General features: G+C 39.5%; 1 protein-coding gene across 1 annotated transcript in view; it reads right to left on the bottom strand.

Moving 5' to 3' along the window:
- The window catches only part of LOC118426932 (anosmin-1-like), a 57,281-nt gene that overhangs the window by 31,528 nt on the left and 4,715 nt on the right, over positions 1-21,038 (bottom strand). Inside the window, exon 2 of the mRNA XM_035836564.1 lies at positions 16,949-16,996. Coding sequence (XP_035692457.1) covers positions 16,949-16,996 — 48 coding nt within the window. The remainder of the gene's footprint in view (positions 1-16,948; positions 16,997-21,038) is intronic.

The following is a 21,038-nucleotide window of genomic DNA, read 5'->3' on the forward strand; positions in this document are numbered from 1 at the left end:
CTCACATAGGAGAGCTGTTGCCTGTATCTGTCAAGGGTTTAGCACCCTTAGAGCAGTGGTGCAATAACAGCTTGTTTGAAATCACACAGTCACCTATTAGTATATTCCTACAGTACCTACTATATTCCATTAGGGTAACACAGTAAAAAGACAAATTTTCTTGATTTCTACATTTCCCTACTTTCACAGCAACTATTTTGCATATTCCTCACACCTTGTGATTAGCTTGGCAATGTTTTCCTTCTGTTAGCAGTTGAATTATGATATTGCCTGAAATAATGTCAAAGTAATAGGCTCCCAGCACAAAGTAATAGGCTCCAGAATGGTTTGTTGCAGCTAATATTTCATATCTTGTAAATTGTTCTTATTTGACTTCATTGCTTTGTGCACCAATCTCTGTCAATTGAGTTTTTGATATCTCAGACGAGGACGGAAATTGGGCAGGAACACAATTTGAGAAAATAGAGGATTAAGGACAATTTCGTTCTATGCAACCTGTCAGCAATTATACCACTTGTTTTGTCCTTGCTCTTTACACAAGACGTCTGTCTTTAGCCTTGGCTGTAGAGCTTCTTAACACTCTTCAACACAAAAACATCTTACGCTGAAAAGAACCCTCAACGATTCAACCTTCTTCTGAGTTGACGTGTAGTGTTTTTTACTTGAGATGTTCTACCCGCAGAGTTCGCCACTACAACACATATGTACAAAGGAGGATTTGTTCATATGAGGAAAGTGGGACATTTTCCCACAGCCCTTGAGTTAAAGTACCCTTTTAGCAGATTTAAGACTTAAGACTACTTTTCCTTAATTTTCCAAATCTTTTAAGACCACCTTGTAATGTTAAGACCATATGTCTTTTTTTCATTCTTTTTACTATTCTTTTTTACATACACATGTATTTGGATAGATGCAACATGTAAATGGCCTAAATGTGTATTATCTTAATGTGTGAATATGGCTTAGTACATAATCAAGTAATTACAGCAGTTGATTACCACAAAGCAATCAAAACTTTGGGTGTCAATCCATCTACAAAAGGCAATTTTCATTATCGTTATCGTTGGAGGCATAAGTTGACTTCTGGTCACTAGCTATTAACACAATCCATGCATCTTCAGTAATTACTTAATGCTTAGACTAAGGTGCTCCAGCATGTAAGCCATTATCATGGGATAATAAAAAGCATTGGGACTGTCAGATTATCTATCAAAGAAGCACTGTCATAAGAGATCTAAATTCTTTTATTTGAAGAGAGAAAAATCAGTACAAAGTTCTGGAAATTTAAAGTATATCTTCTGCTCTAAAAATCATCACAGTCACCTCTACTGTAACTTCCGCTATGTCCAGTCAGCCATGATGAAAACACAACGGTGTGTAAAGAAAGTCAACACCACCAGATGGCAAAGTCTCTTTCCGTGAGATTCTCTCCTTTAGAAGTAGTTTACTTTGCCATCCCGTTTCACCGACAAGGTTTTCGAGCTCATCTTGCCGTGTCACAATATCTTTTCCAGCCAAATGGAGCTAAGGAAGCAGTTGGCAAAATAGTATACCGAAGGGTTCCGTCCATTTCACACGATGCACTCTTTGTCATGGTTCTAGTCAACTTCAAAGCATACGCACATGGGGTATGAAATGGTAAAACAATGGCAGCTTCTGTATTAACTTACACCCTTTGTCAAGCTTAAGATCAGGTGTTTCTTAAGGGAGTAGAGACCTGAAAGAATAATCTGTAGAAACATCAATAGGCAAAAATCAGTGTCAGTGTAGCTTAATTTTAGGCCCAAAATATGATAATTCTAGCTTTGGTTTCTTTTTTTTTTTCTGTCAACTTTTACTTTTTTAATACTGTATTACAAAACTGGAGGTTTATTGTTTCATTTTTCATCTTTTAGGGACCATACATTTTTATCAGTCACCAAAGCTCCAAGTCCTGCTGACTCACAGGCATTTTATATAAAGCTGTAACAATTATTTTGCTACATTTCTTGTGACTTGGTCTGTATTATGTATTTATATATACAGGACCCCCACTGGAAAATGCACGGCAGAACTAATTGGCAACATGTTGGAAACAGCAAGGTTCACTGCATGGGTAGAGAATTTAAATACTGGAAATGTGAGTAACACAGTTATTAACAAGCACTTTCTGCATTTATGATAAAGCTACACAGTGTATAAAGTTTGCAGCTGAAACAATGCAGTGTAAATTTATGTGGATTTTGATGTACAACGAATGTGTAAGTTATAACAGCTCAGCTTTCTAACTGAACACAATAACATAAACATTTAGTTAATGCACTAATTAGTTCGTCAAATGCAAGAGGTTGACTTTATGCAAACAAAAATTAATGCTGCAACTAAGGAACCGTTTAATTACCCTCCAGTATGCCTAAAGGAAATGATGCTGATTTCCGACACCCGTTATCTTTGTTTATTTGTTTATGAGGATTTATTTGCCATAGTCAGCACATAAATATGTAGTATACATTATGTAAATAAGTTTCGAAATTTGTCTCCTCGATCATCTTGTTATAAATTGTATCATTATACCTTCATGTAAATACCTTCATGATAAATGCACAGAGCTGATCACATTACTTTCCGCTTGCTCTAAAGAATTTGCTACTCTCTGTTCGATAGATAAATTCAACTACAATCTGGGAGGCAATAACCCTCACTGTGTACAAGGAGGCAAATATATCCACGAATGCTTATACCGTAGAACCAATAGTGTAAATGACATGCTAGACCCAATATTTTGACTTATTCATACCTATCGATATCCATATATATATATCTGTTTAGTTGTACTGTAAGTAGCTGTTATACTTTATACTAGTATCCTACGAAAGTCGCTGTACATACTTTTGTTGTGTCAATAAAGATTTCATTTAGGAAATCCACAGGCCCTGCTATTGCTATTGATGAGGAAAGATGTAAAGTTTGATATCATGCCTAAACGTTCTTACACATGGGCATATATTCAAAATTTTGCTGCAACGTGTGATTTGATTTATCAAAGGGTTATCCATGATTTAGGGAAGTGAGAGAAAAAAATGTTTAAAGGTCTTCCCAACAAAGATCAACACTATATCATAGCACTTCCAAATAGGACTTTTTGTTACAGGTGCAGGTAAAGCGCATCAACCCACACCTAATATTATGTACGACCATGCACAACGAAAATGATGTTGAAAGTCAGGCTACCAGAGGAATTTTAATATCAAAGAGTAATCTCACCTTGTCACATGAAGGTATGATTGCAACTTCAAGTTCAACAAAGGGTTCAGGCACTGCATGGGTATTTACATGCCGGTGAGGACCTGTGCGTATATTCAAGTCCACATGGTTTTCGCATTGACTGTTTTGGTCTAGGCCTTGTACTGCTGTAGACAAATAATATCTAATCTTTTCTCGCTTTCTTTATAAAGAAAAAAAAATGTAGAAGCTTTTTCTGATAAAGACCATGAAAGGTGGAACATGCTGATATACAATGTACGACTGTGATTGTACCTGTTTTTTTAATAATTAATTGATACTAAATTGGGATGTATATGGGATAGCCAATACCATATTTGTTTTCCGAATGTACACTTTGTTTAATTAATTTTCCTGTTGTCCTGTAAGTGTGCCGATCCTGAGTTGTCCCAACTGATTGTGACAATTTTCCACCACAGTTCCTGTAATTGCTAGCACTTCTGTTAAGGCGTGTCCTTTCTGTTAGCCACGACATCCCTACTCTGATTAGGCAGGTTCATATTACTTCTGTGGTTTTCATTCTCACGACTTCATCGGTTTTGTTCTAACATACATGCCCCTGAGAAATTTTGCCTTGATCAGTCCCCATGGAATCCAATTGGCTTTAGCATGCTGGCCGTGTGGTCAAATGGTGCTATTGGTGACTCAATATTTCATTTTGTCCCAAAGTCTTTTTTTACATCTGACAGCTTTCTGGTGATATTTTTCTGCAAAGAAAGGCAACTTCAAGTTGGACACTATTCAGAGAAAACATCATTTGTGAGAATGAAAACCACAGAAGTGATATGAACCTGCCTAATCAGAGTAGGGATGTCGTGGTTACAGGGAAACCCACTTGGTCTGAATTACGCCATGAGTTGGTTAGGGGCTGCATTGCATCCAACATCCGGTATGTTAGACCTCAGGTACCAAAGAGCTGGCCTGTCTGGGACCTGGTGACAGCGTGGATTCCAGGTTACAATTATTGCAATGCAGTGATATTTTCACAAAGCCTCTTCACTCAATCCTACATTCCCAAGCTTGTAATCCAGAATAATCATGATCTCCTGCCCTCAACAGCCTTCGTTCCCATGTGATGTTGATCATTGATGATTGTTTTCCATGACTTATTTCCGAGGTATGAATCTTGCAGCTTGAATCATGGCTACAGGAAACCAACGAGTACAAAGATCCTATCAAATACAGACCATCCAGGCCTCGGTCATGAGTCTTGATATTGAAACCTGGACCCACCAGGACCCATAACCATACCTCATACTCAGTCTGATATTGAGTATTCCTTTCACTGACCCTTTCTACCATGCTCACTTCACTTGGGTGCCCTCTAACATTTATTCACTACTTGCAGATTATCTACAAATGAACAACTCTAGTTCTATAGACAAAAAATGAAAGTAAGTCAGGACAATAAACAAAATTTAGCTATGAATTCACTTGTTGGGTAGATATAAACAGTAATATTATGTCAAAACAATGAAAATGATATTCTTAGCATCTGACCTTGGACGGAAGTAACAACCAGTAAAGACTTGAAATGAACTTTTTTGTGAACTTGATTTTCTGGAGTGTAAAATTAAACTTACAATAGATAAAGTCAATGACAGCATACTTAAAATGCGATATAAACAAACCCACTGTACATGTATGCAATAAGACAAAAACAACTGACAAGTATGTCGTATGATAATCACATTTTGAAACAAAGTCACAGCCTTGTTTCCCCTCTTTCAACCTCCTTGCCAACACCAATGACAAATACCATCTGTGATTTTTCCTCACAACAACCATATTTTTCTTGACCATTTGACCGAATCAGCCAAAACAAAATTAATACACATGCCTTTTCCTCCCTCATGACCAATTTTCGAGCAGCTCCTAAAATATTAAGGTGAAGAGTTAATATTCAACATTGTAAATCAGGCCACCCTTCGCCAGTCAAACGTTCCCAGCAGTGTAGTTCTGAAGTAGTGTGAGTTCTCCCTCAGGCTGTCTGGCTGTGCTAGATTTAGTGGACTTGACCAAATGTGTGCAGAAGTCACGCCTAATACCCGCAAAATGATTATTCCAGACTCAGAGTTATGGTTTGTGAATGCAACAGAGATAAAGAGTTTAATAGGTGCCGTATGAAAAACCGAGTGGACATATTGTGGACTAGAAGGACAAAATAATTCAGATCAGATATAGGTCCCTCCACGCCAGTGAAGCAGAAAAAGGAACATGTTTAAATTATATCAGTCACGGTGTATATGACACATGTTTGAGAGTCCATATGATTGTGTGACACCTTTAAATTCTACACACAGTGTAGGATACCATATGCTTTAGATCTGATAAACTTACATGTAGAATGTTAAAATTCTGGTGGCTGAAATCATCTGCGATTAAATCATGACCAGTTAAGGTATGACTGTATTCAACAGGTTTTGTAAAAACAACTGTTACAGTAACAACAGTACACTGCACGTTATACCTGATATATTTTACATAATTACTGAAAGTTCATTTATTCAAAATCCTGTTTATCATTCAGACACCTAGGTATTATAAAACAAAGGGGCACTTGATGACAGTTCTCACCCCTGCAGGTTGAAAGGTACAACAATGACGGATGGACATGTACATTATTAACCATTCCTTTCACGTCACTGTCTGATGTCAGCGAGCCGTGTCTGTGACATCATAGCACGGTCGCCACGGCGAAATTAGAACACCGGGTGTCCAACATTACACCCGATTGGGCAGGTGACAAAGGTAGCGTCTTCCCTCTGTCTAATTGTGACTGCTGACATTTACAATATAGGGAACGAGTGGCTGATGAAAAATTCTGTCCAGACAAAGAATCCAGATATGAAACACAAAAGACCAGTAAGACAGCTAATTCCAACATGTCTAACCAGCGTGCAAAACCAACTACTATTTCCAGACATACTAATTAAATCTTGCTGGTGCACTCAAACAGCAAAGGCAGAAAAATAGAATTTTTTTCATTCATAAACAAATTTTTAAGCTGTATCAAAACAAATTCTTTCATTTTCTGAATAACCTAAATAGATTAACTTCAAACATTGGTCAAACCTCCATATGATGTTGACCAAACATACATAAATCTTTGAAATCTGAAAGATCTTTATAGAACAGTTGCATTTGAATAGATCTGATAGAGCTTGATCATTAAACTAAAATATCAGACTTTGTCTATTCATAGACCTTATTTCGGTTTTATCATTTGTCGTTAACTTGAAATACCACACAAACAAGTCCTGACTTCCTTTTATGTACTAATCGTAGCACTGAAACTATCTATCTCCATCTAAATCTGCCGGAAAATTGTTAGACCTATAAAAATGCCCCCAAGTTAGATGATCTGAAAGCTTTCCTGCGACATTTAAACTGCTGCCCCACCCCTCAATAAAACAATGCTCCCAGTTAGAAGCTTATGGAAATGATCACTGTACCACTTATACCATGACATTTTCATACAAAATGCTACTAGTAAGGATCATTGGATGAGTGAAAAATGTTGTTATGTTGTTATAGTTCCACACTTAAAAATGGATATGAAAATTTGAATTTATTTACTAAATAGGCATTTTGAAAGTGATTGTACAAAATCTGTTTATCTATTTTCCAAACATGTACTATGTGATTCTGAAAAATATTTTTATCATTTAATGACTATGACAATGTTGACCCTCTCATTGACTTGAAGTGGACTTGTATTAGCTATATAATCGTTTTCTCCCGACAAGCTATAACGTTGAATTTAATTTTTTTCTTACGGTTTTTCTTTTCTTCTTCAAATGTTTGCCTTATACAATTTCATACTGTAACAGTCATCAACTTATTAATGAGAACAGCTGATCAAATATTTCAAAAAAGGTTATGTTGGTGGATAATAAAGTAATGTGCTATCTTTATTAGTTTGTCTTTTCTCTCATGTCTCTTAAGACCATTATATCAACACTCGCAAAAAAATCACATTCATTTTACGATAAATGTATCATAAATAATTTTTTCATACTCAAAAAGGATTTTTCTTCATAACCCAGTAATCTTTTCTTTGTCTGCAGCTGCGATTTTTTTAGGAGAATAAATGTTATGGCATGAAAATTAATACAAGATTAGGAGCATTAAGTTCCTTTTATAGGCCATGTGGATATGAATACAAATTTTACATCAATTCTAAATGCACGAAATTTGCATGATAACATCTGAAAACGGTATAGACGCCTATCAATATTGCTAGTTTCTGCAACGAGGAATACTTTATTAATGACATCAGACTTTTCATTAAAGTGATAATAATCGAGGCTCCAGGCAAGATTCTATCTCCTAACATTCCAACATTGCATAAAGGGAATGTTAGACTAGAAAGGATTACATTATCACACATATCAAAGGCAATACTTTGTTCTTCCAAAGTGGGTTCTACCTGGAACTATGGCCAGGATTTAGAGCTAGTAGGGGGTCCAATTTGCCAGAGCAGCTGATCACCCCCTCTAGAGACTATTGCCCGTAGGCATTGTGGGACAAACATGCTCCGGTGGTTACAAGCATCATATTATAAAGCTATATTGGATCACAATGAAGATCGGGTTATAATTTGGTCTGTATATGGACCTAAGTTCTTGACATAAATCGTGAAAACTTTCCTCAACTGGGAATAGGACACCCTATTCTCACACTGGGATGCCATGCGTTACGCCATATCGACCACTTAGTTGTACAAAATATGCCTATAGAAAGGTGCACTTGCTTTAACAGCGATGCGGCAATTTAAGTATCATTATGATCAATATGCCTTTACAGCTTTCCACACAGCAGGCGCAGTTTTATGAAGTAGAAATGTTTTCCGTAAATCTGCCCCATCGCCAACGCTTGGAAACGGCCTCAATCTTTATTTCCGGCCAGCCAAACAGAACGCAATTTTCCCGCGGTAAAAATAAATCCAGCGGAGAGAGGCCGTTACAGTCACACGTTTAATTTTCTGGTGTGAGCTCGGAGTACGATTCGGGATGCAGCCATAAAAATTTCATCACAGCATTTTCCCCTGTGTTTGCTTGGTAAGATATAAATAACCCAATACTGCGCGGAAATTCAATCAGCTTTCGCTGGCAGAGAGTAACCCTGGCATTGTTGGTCACTGAGAGGCATTCTAATGGGAGAAAAACCTGGGATATTGCGATTTTATTATCACCGTCTAATGACATCTAGCACATCGACAAAGCCTGGGCTACCTACAGGTGTATGCACATAAATGGGCAGGTGTGTTTCTAACAGCAACATAATTGAACTGTCATATCAGAATAAAAATAACCTCATCAATTTTCACGACTCCAGGACCATTAACGTCCCCCGAAAGAGGTGAGGATGAAAGCAGAGGTTGGCCCGACTATCCTCTAACAAGTTCGCTTGCGATAATTGTCGGGGCAAAAATTGAGCAGGGCAACCCAGCACAGCGGGGGCACTTTGTTTTTCGGTGGAATTAATCAAGGAATGGCGAACATGTGACAATCGGAAGGGATGAGTGATGGACTATTGCATTGGCGATAACAAGGATGGGACTTATCACTGGGCTGGAATATGCCATGATCCTGATATTGATGGCCACCCCAAAGGCTGACAAAACATTTATCCTATCGGAGTCATCCCTTGGAGCTACTACGCTCCGGAGATAAGCCACCCAGGTGGCACATTACTCATGGTAAACTTGCATTTTCCCAAACACCGAAAAAGTCAATAAAATTGCCGCAAACAGGGGCATGGATCATACCTTCCCCGTCATCAGGAAACGGGGGTGGTGAGACAATAAAATTTGCAACCACAGGCACCGTTTATTCTTTTCAATCGTTTATTATTTGCAATATCAATAGAAAAACGTGCATTATGACAACATTTCTTTTTCTTCCTTCATTAAGGTAATGTGTTCTTAAACAAAATTTAATGCACGCCATATGATTTGGGCAACATGACCATACAAAGAACTAGGTACACTGGGAAAACGTCCTTTGAGTATTGCCTCCCGATGCACCCAGTAATGTATGCAAAAGAGACACAACCGGGGAATGATTAGAAAATATTTTCACACCAACCCACAGGCAGGCTTCCATATACACATGCATGATAACTGAGAAATAAAGTACAGTTGAGGTATGCTTAATCTTGAAGTTATGGCTCACTCTAGAAGCCAGCACGAAATGCTCTCGGTCGATAACTCGGCCTACCAGAAATGCGAAAATTGGATAGGTCCCTAATGTAATTCATAAACTGGCGCCAAATTGACACTGCCAAATTTACAATAGTGTAAATGGCGGACAGTGTTCCATCCTTCATCGTATTGAGTTTTCGTGTCCCCGTGAATTTTGCCATCTACGGAGAAGGACTGTGACACCAAGTGTGGAGGGACTTGATAAGGCGGAGCGAGAGGTCATGCTATGACAGCATCGGCGGGGATAAAAGGAAATTGGGAAACTGCGATTTGGTGCTCAGGAAGGAGTGCAGAAAACACAACAGGTCCGCATGGAAGAGTTACTCCTGATTGAAGTATTATCATCACATGTAATTCATGGACCAGGAAGTATGCAGTCCGCATACACAACGAGAACGAAGGACGGTCTAATTACAGCTCAAGTTTAGAGCATCTGTGAAAGGCTCAACGTCTAAAGTGGAACAGAAGTTAATGGGGCAGAGAAAAATGAGCCAAAGTAGGAACAAGCCTCCGACAAGTCGCAATCGATCCGAGAACAAATCAATGTAAGGGGGTACGTCTACCGTCTCATCCATGTATCACACATAAATGGGAAAATGGAAGTTAAGCTACGAGGGTCCACAGCCCTTTATAACCATAACGTATAGAGGATAGGAGATTTGTGCGTTCTTATTACTGGGCATTCAACCAGTGACTTGCCAAATGGTTGAGATGGAAGAGACAGTTCTACAGAAGCATTGTCAAGGTTTCTTTCAAGTACAGGCTAATCTATTACTGGATAGAAACTAGGGAATTGTGTTTGATCATAAAGGATGGATGGTGTAAGAAGAGAGGAGGGGTAGGAGGAGAGCGCAGACTGAGAGGGATGAGAATAGAGAAGAGTGAATGAGGAAGATAAAGATGAAGAGAGGAGGGGACAGGATGAGAAGGAAGGAAGGGAGGAAGGAAGGAAGAAAGAAAAAAAGAAAGAAGGAAAGAGAAAATGAATGATCATAATTCATTTATTCATTTCTTTCCATTCATTCATTCATCCATCCATCCATTCATTAAGGATGTAGAGAGAAGAGGTCAAGAGGAGAGGTCAAAAGCCATGACAGAAAAGGACAATGGAACAAAAAGGAAGCTTAAGGACAGGAAGAAGGAATGGAAAGGGAAAAATTAAAGGAGAAAAGATAGATAGAAAGAAGTACCAGAGATGACCCTTACATCATGTCAATGAGACTTCTAACCCATTGTTTCCCCCTCCGGATGTCCTGTTTCCTCCCAAACCACACACATAACGCGGGAAACTTTATGTTGCATAACATATCGACTAATCAGCTACGAAGGAGATTGTGTCGGCAGTCGGGTTAATGTATCTCATCATGCTCATGATCGTCCACATTACGGTCTTCCTTTTAGAGCTCCGCAGGGACACTTTCCGCAGAAGTGTGGGGATGAGCAGACAGTGCTCAGCAGGTGTCTGGGCCATGGGCCAATGGCCGGGCAAGACCTTTTGATCACTCCATCATTTTTCCAACTTGCGAAATGTACCAGCGGACTGATAATATGTAAATGATGGTGATAACCTGTGTTCCGTGGTTGGTCTTATATTCAATTTGGGCTGTGGTGATTACGCAACCTGACAAAACCCTGTTGTACTTGTATGTCTTCTTAGTGGACTCCACTAAACATTTCACTAGTATATAAAAGAAGTAACTTTCAGCTCCATTTGAAAATAACCCTGGCTATATCAAAGTTTTCCCTCTCTCTACCTAAAGTAGCATACATGTTCCAGTGGTCAGTGACCCTGCTCTAAGACCTGAGGGTCGAGGGTTCAAAACCCCACCATTGTCCTCTGCCCAGCATGCATTCAACTGGAAAAAGTTGCAGTCATCAGATGATGGGATGTTAAGGGATGTCCACCTAACTCTGCTCTTGTCAAAAAGAGGTAGGGCAATTTCTCTGGTACATTGAACCTACAACATCTGTCTACCTTGTAAAAATCAGGGGAATATTAGTTTTCAGAAAGCTTAACACAGTAAAATCCAGCACATCTACATCTAAATTTTCTCCCATGACTTCCCAGCCGTACATGGCCAGGTGTCAATGCCATGGACGAGCGCCCAGTCAGGACCCTTTCATCCTGATGACATCCCTGTACATCCGTGATGAAGCATTCACTGGTCCCGACCACTATCAGTGGACCAATAAAATGTAACGGTACTTTTTCAGTCTGACCCATCCCTACATTCTAGTAACAGGCAATTGGTGATGCAACAATTGCAGAACTTCAAGCTGACACGAAGGGCAAAGTACAAAATTCCCCTCCTACAGTGTCTAAACTTTGCTCAAGTGGAAGTTTGGAGTTTTAAGGTTCAGTAAAATGGCACAGATTGGTGATTCTCCAATTTTGTCCAGTTGAAGTGGTTGCCTGATGTGAGGTCATGACCTCTCGGTTGGGTGGGGCCATCATGGGCCGTTGATAGGGCAAGACCTTTCCGTGACCATGGGCTTTTTGATGGCACGTATTGTTTCCGAAATGTGGTGATGGAGCAATAATGTCCGCTGATGTCATACCAGCAGTGTTCCGTGATGACGACTTTATCCGAGGGCTTTGATTACGACAAGGTGAAAACTTCCACCCAAAAAGTCTACTTCAAGTTTCGTGTGCCAGTAGAAGTGTTCGATATCAATGATGGCGTATGCTTCTAACTCATCGCATGTCAATAACTTCAAAGCCTAGCATCTTCAGTCAGTAGAATACATTTCTGCGACCTACCATTTGACAGTGTACTTTGATCTGCATCCTCCTTTGCTGCCTGGGAAAAGGAAGATCCCTTTTGGACTCAGTGTGCTTTTATTGGCCAGGCCATCATTCAGCCAGAGCTGACCAACTAGCCCAAAGACATTGCTACGAGTGTGAAGCTACTAGTAACAGGTTTTTGCCACATCCGTTCTCCTATCGGATGGTTTCCTTTTAAATGTGGCCTCCTTAAGAGTAAGACCAAGATGCTTGATTGAATCAAGGAGATTCTAGTCTCCTCTGAAGCCCTGCAATCCCTACCAGTTGCTTGCAAATTCAGATCATTGACAGCAAGGTCAGGATCTGAACCCATGACCTTGCAGCTTAGATGTGGGATTGCTGATCACCAGACCAGAAGAAGTTACTGTTACAGCATTTTCCAATAACTCTAGCTGGAGCACTCTGGGAAAAGATACAAGCATAAATTACGTCAGCAAGTTCATTTTTGAGACACATGCAATGTGTGCTTATCATATCTCATCATCAAAATGGCTTGATGTTCAAAACAGCTGCTCCCTTGACAAATCAGCGGTGTGTTGCAAAAAAGGGGGTGTATTCGGACATGACTGGGCTGACCCGTACATGCTCTGGCCAGCCAAGTGGAATGGTGGTTCCCTACGGAGGTGGCATCAGCACATCCTCACACCCGCCCCGGTCACACCCCACTGGTCGGGCTCTCTAATATCCACTCCAGCTCAGCCATGGGATCCTCTGATGAACCAATAATCCTCAACACATGCAATAAAACAGCTCCTCCAGGGCTGATGTTATCACTGTTTGTTACAGCTTCCGCTGATGATACTTGCCACCTTGATGAGTATTGTACGGCTCGATATACATCATGGATTGCCTAGAATCCATTCATCAATTCAAACTTCACTTAAACAGCCCCGTTTTGTGCCAAACCTGTACAACAATGGGGTAACTCATGTAGAACAGTAGAAGTTGTCCTTTTTAACTCACATCAATATACATGTACGGCAAGTACGAGGGGACGACTTCTGTTAACATTTCTGCTACGTTGTAAGCCCAGAATTTTTAGCAATACATCATTAAGTTCTGAATATTATATCAGATTCCATCCATTCCATTGCACAATTTAGTAAAAATGACATTCCAAAACAAACATCTAGAACAACAAATTTTATAGTCATCTTTAATGATCACATTTATTGTCAAGTCTATAATGTAAACTAATGATCTAGTTTCACATTAATACACCATTTGCAGAGATAGCCAATTTCCAGACAAAAATCATCCTTTTTTCCATCCATAAAACCACATAATGACCCCATCCACAGACAAAGGCAATATTACACCTCTGAATGACAAATCATGCAATAAAGCTTTGTCTACCGTAATGTTCTCTCCCTGCCTCAAACGCATGTACAAATTTCCTTGTGGCACTCCCCTCTTCAACCTATCCAATTGTCGAATATTATAAATGACTCGGTTAGAGGCGGATAAAATAGCTCTTTCTGAAACTAATCCATGAAGTTTTGCACCTTATTGATTGTTTCTGTACTGAATGGTTTCCACACAGTGACCTGAGAAAATGACTCACACGAACTTGTGGTATTGAACAAGCTTCTTGCCTGGAAAGGACCAAACAGAGACTAACTTGATTCTAATCCCACCCTGGTGGCAATAACCCTTTATCGCTGTTGCAATCTAAATGGCATAACTAGTAAACCTTGTGCTCGCTAAACTCACACATTTTGCACATGAAATTCTGCATTAGGAATAGGATATATCCCAGTTTTGTTTTTAAAGATGTGGTGTGGTCTTCAGTGATAAAGAACTGGCTCTCATTTTGACATGCAGAGTGGTGGTTTACAATCTACTCTCCTAGCAAGGACTGGAACCACATCAAGTATCATGAAATGATGGTCAAAACACCAGGATTTGAACCCTGACCTTGAGTTCTAGAGGTTGAATAATGTAGACATCTTCTGTCACTCATCCTCCGATACCAATTTTTAAATGTTACTTCTCTGATAACAAGACTAAGGTAAAGCTTTTCCCCATAGCCTTTTTGAGGCCATAGGGGCAGTGTGTTACCATTCATTGTGTCTAAGGCATGGAAGATGACACTGTGTCATTGGATGGCAAAGCCTAGCAATCTCCATCCACTGCTTTTTAATTATATAACTCCCCAACCGAAGTCAGGTACCCATTTTTACATCTGAGTGGAGTGAGGAAAGTGGTGTAAAGTGCCTCTTCCCGGGGGCACAAGATAGTTATCACAACAGGATTCAAACCCAGGACTTCTGCGTTCTGGTCCAACCACCGTGCAGTTACTCCAGACGACCCCACGCCAAGGACCATCCTGCTGGATGACAAAGGTTAGCAATAAAGCGGAGACCAGATCTGGCACCCGTGGGTAGACTGATGGGCTTCTGCGGCCAATTTGAAAGGTGAAAAATCGAGAGCTCAGGTGCCCTGTCACAACCAATGGCTGAGCAGGATATCCTAGTGGGACCGCATCGCACCGGAGGAGCAATTCAGATAACAAATTCCATAACCTAACCATCACAAGCCGGCCTGATCTTATCGCGGAAAATTAGAGATAGTTGGGAAGTCGGTGTCCCTATCATAGAGTTTTAATTACCATGGACGAGCACGAGATAAACGGGTGGGATTTGCATAACTGCTGATCCATCAGTACCACGGCTAGACCTGATTGACAGCTGTGTGGGACAACACTTTCCAAATTGCATCCGTGGACACCCCCCTTGCCTTGGTCTGATAAACCAAGAAGCCAAGAGTAGATCACAATCAGCAAAAGTCAATGGCAATTATGTGCAGCTCAACTGTTCAATAATGGCATCTCCCTACAGTAATTGCAACCCCCAGCCTAACGCATGTCCAGCATGGTCATTATGCAGGAGAAAAACTCAGGCCAGACAGCTGGAGAGGGATTTTTTATCATCCTCTATAGCCCACTCTTATCTCCAACCAGATCTCCTACCCTTTAATTGTAGCTGTTAGCACAATGCGGGGGAAATTCACCCTGTCCAACATCCATACATCAGGGGTGACCCAATAGGCATATGTCTCGTCGGCTCGATATTTTCGATCTGAACGAGCCACAAACAGTGCCACCAGCAGAGTACAAAGCACTCATGGCTTCCTTTAGTACTTGAAGGTCTTATCGTTGTGGTTATGTGAAATCTCCTGGCCTTAACAGGGGATACCGCTCAAAACAACATCCAAACGCTGGTGTGTTACGCACGATTTGAGGGCATGGAGTAAAAGCTACGATGGTCGATGCAGCGGCCTCAGGACAACTAGACCTACCCTGGAAAGCCTATGACGCCAGGATTTTGTAAAGTAATGATGAAAATTGATTTGGGTAAAAGCATAAGATGGGAAGTACCACATCTTATTGGACTTGTGCCGTGTCGGACACGACTTTCTCTCATGTACCAGGAACATGAATATTGATCTTTGCCGCCCATTGGTTTTGACGAGACACCGGGGAGCGATATCGGAAAGACGAGAAGTCCCCTTCCATTCATGTCATTATGTGAAGATTCATGGAAACACGTGAAGTCCTTTGTTTTCCCTTCTTGGGAAATAACTGAGCTCAATAGATAAGACGTCGTCATTACTCGTGACTTCCTTTGTGTTTTCTTACAAGGTGGAGGATGTAATGTGACACCTGACAACTCAGGTGTGCTTCAAATTATACTAATTGTACGAGTGAGACCGATCGGATGCAAAACGGTGTGAAATAATTATGCTTTAAGTACGTAAACATTAACGAAGGCTAAACCGAATGAAGAGCCACATGTGCACACTCTAACCTGATTAGAGAAGTTATACTTAATTATAACATTGATTCAGCACAAAGACTGATAGCTGTCAATCCATATTATGATTCACGCCCGTTATCTCCAGCTTTTCCGTGTAATAAGAACAAATACTCAGCCACCATTAATTATTGACATAATATGATTGACATTCATTTATAATAGATGTTGGCTGGGCGAGCGCTCACAGCAGGATGCTGGCTAACGACCTATGACATGCTCCAGCCCTCTTCTGTGAAGGCGCCACTGCATATATGCAGCCTGCAGTGCTTTGAGAAACCTCTTAGCTTTGTTGTTGAAAGGTTCAACCTGTCTTGGCTATGTGTCCTGCTTATTTTATCAGGAGCAAATGCAGAAACACCCTGAGCAACATCAACAATGCAACATTTGTAGCAATCTAAATAATTCTGTATCATTTTTTCATTCAATGCAAAAATCATTTCTTGTTGCAAGAAATATTTTCTGCACCTCCTCTCAGCATTATGTCAATAGTTTCATGCAGATGCTTGCAGTAAATATCAACTCATACAAATTAAACATAGTCAGTTTGAATACACAACAATTCAACAGTCAAAACATCCTTGAGTCAGGAATGTGCGACTACAAAACTGTAAACATAACTACAAATGTATCTCTACACTGTAATTGTTTTCTACACAGAACAATATAACAACATACATCATGATGATAAAAATGTAGCACGTACAAAACATACATGTACTAGTATAAGCTTAGCTCAAAAATGGGAATGCTGCAGAATATCTCTAGAAAATGACCATGATTTGATTATAACTGTCTTCGAAGCGTCTGCTTATCAAATGGTTGAAAGTTTTAAGGATAAAAAGAATGAATGAATGAATGAATGAAGTCTCTACTTACAGCATGGCAGAATTCATGGGCTTGGCATTCCTCTAGCATGGATAGATCCTGTAAAAGATGAACAAGGATATAAGGTAAAGGTAAAACAGTCAATTGCGGTGAGTCCTACACCACTCAGACATGAAGAAGGGTAAACATCATTGATTAGAAGAAAAGCACCAACACTATAGACATCTGAGCATACACAAACTTAACAGCCATTATCATAAACCTAGTAGAACTTTAATAAAACTGGACATTGGACTTCACATTTGTCTGGAAAACCTCACAAATGATTGTCAATACTTAATGAAGATGAACAGTACTTGCTGTAAGTTTTGACAAACTGTTATTTGTGGCCGTAGATACAAATGTAATCATGTGCCTTGTCTCTTAACCGCAAGGGAAATCATTGGGGAAAGAGGAGCCAAAGTCATGACCTGTGAAGACAAATATTGAATGACGAATCGTCAGGAAAGTCGAGTTCAATATGTTTGGTCTCATAGTTTTACGAGGGTATAACTGGAAATAAAGTGGACGACCCAATAGAATGACCTGGTCGTGAAATCCAACTTTTCCCCAGGATGCCAGGTAGTAAATTTCATGAATTGAGGGACGGAATCTTATTGCAGACACAGTTTTTCCCAGTATTTTTTCTGTGATCCGAGAAAGGAGGAAACCAGCAGTCTTTGTGTTATATGTAAATTTCAGATTGACAAGCAAAAACAGAACAAAACCTTTACAGTTCCAAATTCAAAATTGATGGTTATTGCAGTTTTATACAAATTTATGGCAATCATCCACAAAATCCTACTAGAGTAATAAAGAATACTTTGAAAATTGAAATTGATATGAAGTGGAACGAGAAAAAAGTCTCTGACTGGCCCCCCCTCCTATTCCTTTAAATGGTATGATCCACATCATTTTCCATACTCTCTTCGTGACACAGTTGCCATTTTCTTCTAGACACCAAGAGATGGGAGTGGATCGATTACAATTGGATCCTGGTAATAAAAGGCCACTTTGCCAAACCAAGTCAGCAATAATTGATAGACTTGTTTTCTCGACCATCAAAAAATCATGACCCGGTACCTGGGGAGCCGTCCTTAAGCGGACGAGTCGCTTGGGCCACTTAAAGACCTCTAACTTTTGTCTGAGTCAATTTAAGAATTGGGTGTCATTCTACTTAGTTTATAGGAGCTTCCATACTCCCTTTACAAACTGGGAAAAACTCCATTTTGGTATTTTTATTTTCTGTCATTTTCATCCTAGATTGTTGCCCAGCTCAGTGATTGACAAGGCTTTGCAGTGGGGCCCTACATTACACAAATGAAATAAAACAATGAAACGAGTGAAAACAATAACAATAATCATAAAAAATAAATAATACTAATGCTAACAATAGTGATACAAATCATAGTTTAGTCCGTTCCATCTTCAATCTGAACAGGTATGCAAATTAGAGATGAATTGAAGGTCAGAATCTTCAGACTGTCCATGAGTAAAGAGTATGGGAGAATGATCCTCAGACTAAATCAAGTTTTCTCTCAATTTTTAATCTTTTTTCTTTGTAAATAAAGCTCACTGAGCTGTGTAAGGTGTGCCATCAACCAAAAGAGTATGTCTGGACCACAGATTTATCAAAATTCATTAATTTCAAGGGTAATTGAACTTTAGTTGTCAGGGATATGAACTTTTTGTCCAGTACATTAATTTTCTCTGATACACAGGCCTACACCAATTTACATGATAATTTTAAACATCTCATTTCAGTAAGTGTTACTCACGAATACCGTATTCCTGTTTAAGGTATTCACTTTTAACATCCAGCAAACAAGGACAAGATTCAGATTAGTTCAACTGCACTGGAATTCAGGACAAAGAATCACTGTTTATAGAACACTGTAATGAAATTCATAAAGACAATTTTATGTGTACTTTGGGGGTTTAATTCAGCAGGGACCCATAAACTGCTCATGAACAAAAAAATGAGTTATGTACCGTGGAAAAGGGAGATTTAAAGATAAGACATATCTTTGTTCAAATAATGTATGTTTACAGAGAAATCATTCATTTTCACACTGAAACTTCTTTTGTCATGGTAAAGTCACTAGCAAACACTAATCAAACTTATCATGCATACTTCCTTGTCAATTTCAAAACATAATTATTGGAAAATGGACAGCAGTTATGCAAAATCTTCATGTTTATCTTCACTAGATATAGATTGTTAGCAATTTCAGCATTGTGACTGGATATCTCATATACTGGACAAAAATCTTTCATACAACTTTGCCATGTGGAACATTCCTTAATTACACCACTGGGAAATGCTGAAACTATAAGCATTGTTGTAGGACTGGGAATATGAAACCTCGGAATTATACATTATATGCTGATTATCACATACCATTTGGGAGTCGCATGCATTTGGTTTTCACCCAAAGTTATTACAACTTCGCCTCTTTGCATATATATACATGTATATCCCTGGATGCACAATGCTACCTTGAACGGTTTGCTCACAGTTAGACTTAGAGAAGGCGATTTTTTCAAAGGAAAACTCATTTCTTTAGCCCCAAATTCAGAAATCTAAAAATTAGACATCAGCTTTGTAAGGCTGGAGAATGTGATACCTACTTTTGAAGAATGAAGGGAAGATGGCACCTACTATTACTATAGGAGATTTATCACATTCCTTATGAGCATATAGGAGAAGATTTAAACTCGAACTTGACTGGGAAGGAAATCAGAATTACACGCCAGGTCAGGGGGAGGAGAGAGCTATTACTTTGTACATGCTGTGGTAGGGTTGCCCCAGGACAAATCCATTAGAAAGCCAATTTCAATTCTAGTGTTATGTGAATCATAATCATTTATCAATTTTAAAAATCTGTCACGGGATACAGTTTGAAATATGATGCTGACAGCCCAACCAAGCCAGGTTAATGGTACATTTAAGAAGGTTCTGTCTAGATTAGTTAGTTCCGTTGAAATGTAATATTATCAATATCGTCTGTAGTTGACCTAGTCCTCTGGGGTGAGGCTAGGAATACCAATCACAATATATATTCTAAACCAGCTCTTTCACAAACTTCATTTTTCAGTCTGTTAAAAGAACTGCTGTAGAATATATATTGTGATTGGCATTCCTAGCCTCCTTTGCAGACTTTTAGGAGTCAAGTATTTATACGAGGGGGGGGGATAAGAGAATCCTTTAGCCCATGACGAACATCAAAAAAGCTACACACATGCACTCCTAGAACTAGTAGAAGTCCTGAGAAGGAGGCTTGGTATTCTAAGCTTTTCATACATCATCTGTACATCTTTTTGCAAGAAAATAAATGGTTCCATTGACAGGATTTTATTTATTATCATGTCCTTTTGTCACAAAAACACACTCATCACCAAACACAGGACACCACGAACAAAAGATTGTCCCAAAAATGTCAACAACGGAGAAGACCAGCTGCAACAACTCCTATCTCCATGGAAACTCAGTTTACTTTTCCCCTTATTCCGGCTCTGCATATGAATGGCGTTCTCTTCGCAAACTTGGACATAATGCTCACTTTTAATAAAATGCAAATGTATGGATGTCGGGACCTTTGATACTTTTATAAGGAGTCAGCTATTTGCCACAAGTCTACTTTCTTCTTGTCTCTCCTTATTTTGCTAAGGAGCTGTCTTATAATCCTGTATTGTACTAACTACAAGCACTTCTTCCATATTGTTCCATCTTGCGTACATTTGGACAAGACAAAAAAGCTCGTTTGTCACCCTCTGTTCCCGCAAAATCTGAATTTCATGTCGCTTTTAATCCCATCACACATGGGGAAAAAGGATTACAGTCGGAGATGGGTTTAAACCTGTGGAGGTAATGGCCTGCATGTCACTGCCAGCTGATCCTCCACCTTCTGATTTCCATATCTAATACACCACGACCGAACCAACACCCCCATAATTAGTGTATAATGCAAGAGCTCCTTTAACACCCTCTTCTGCCAAGACCCTTCCTTTAAGGGCCACCAACCCTGTTTGGTGCTTAGCTTAACAAAGGAAATGGGCTTGGCACGGTTAAGGGCTTCGGTGACCACAGAACAATGACACA

This window comes from Branchiostoma floridae, chromosome 12, assembly GCF_000003815.2.
Source record: "Branchiostoma floridae strain S238N-H82 chromosome 12, Bfl_VNyyK, whole genome shotgun sequence".
NCBI lineage: Eukaryota > Metazoa > Chordata > Leptocardii > Amphioxiformes > Branchiostomatidae > Branchiostoma > Branchiostoma floridae.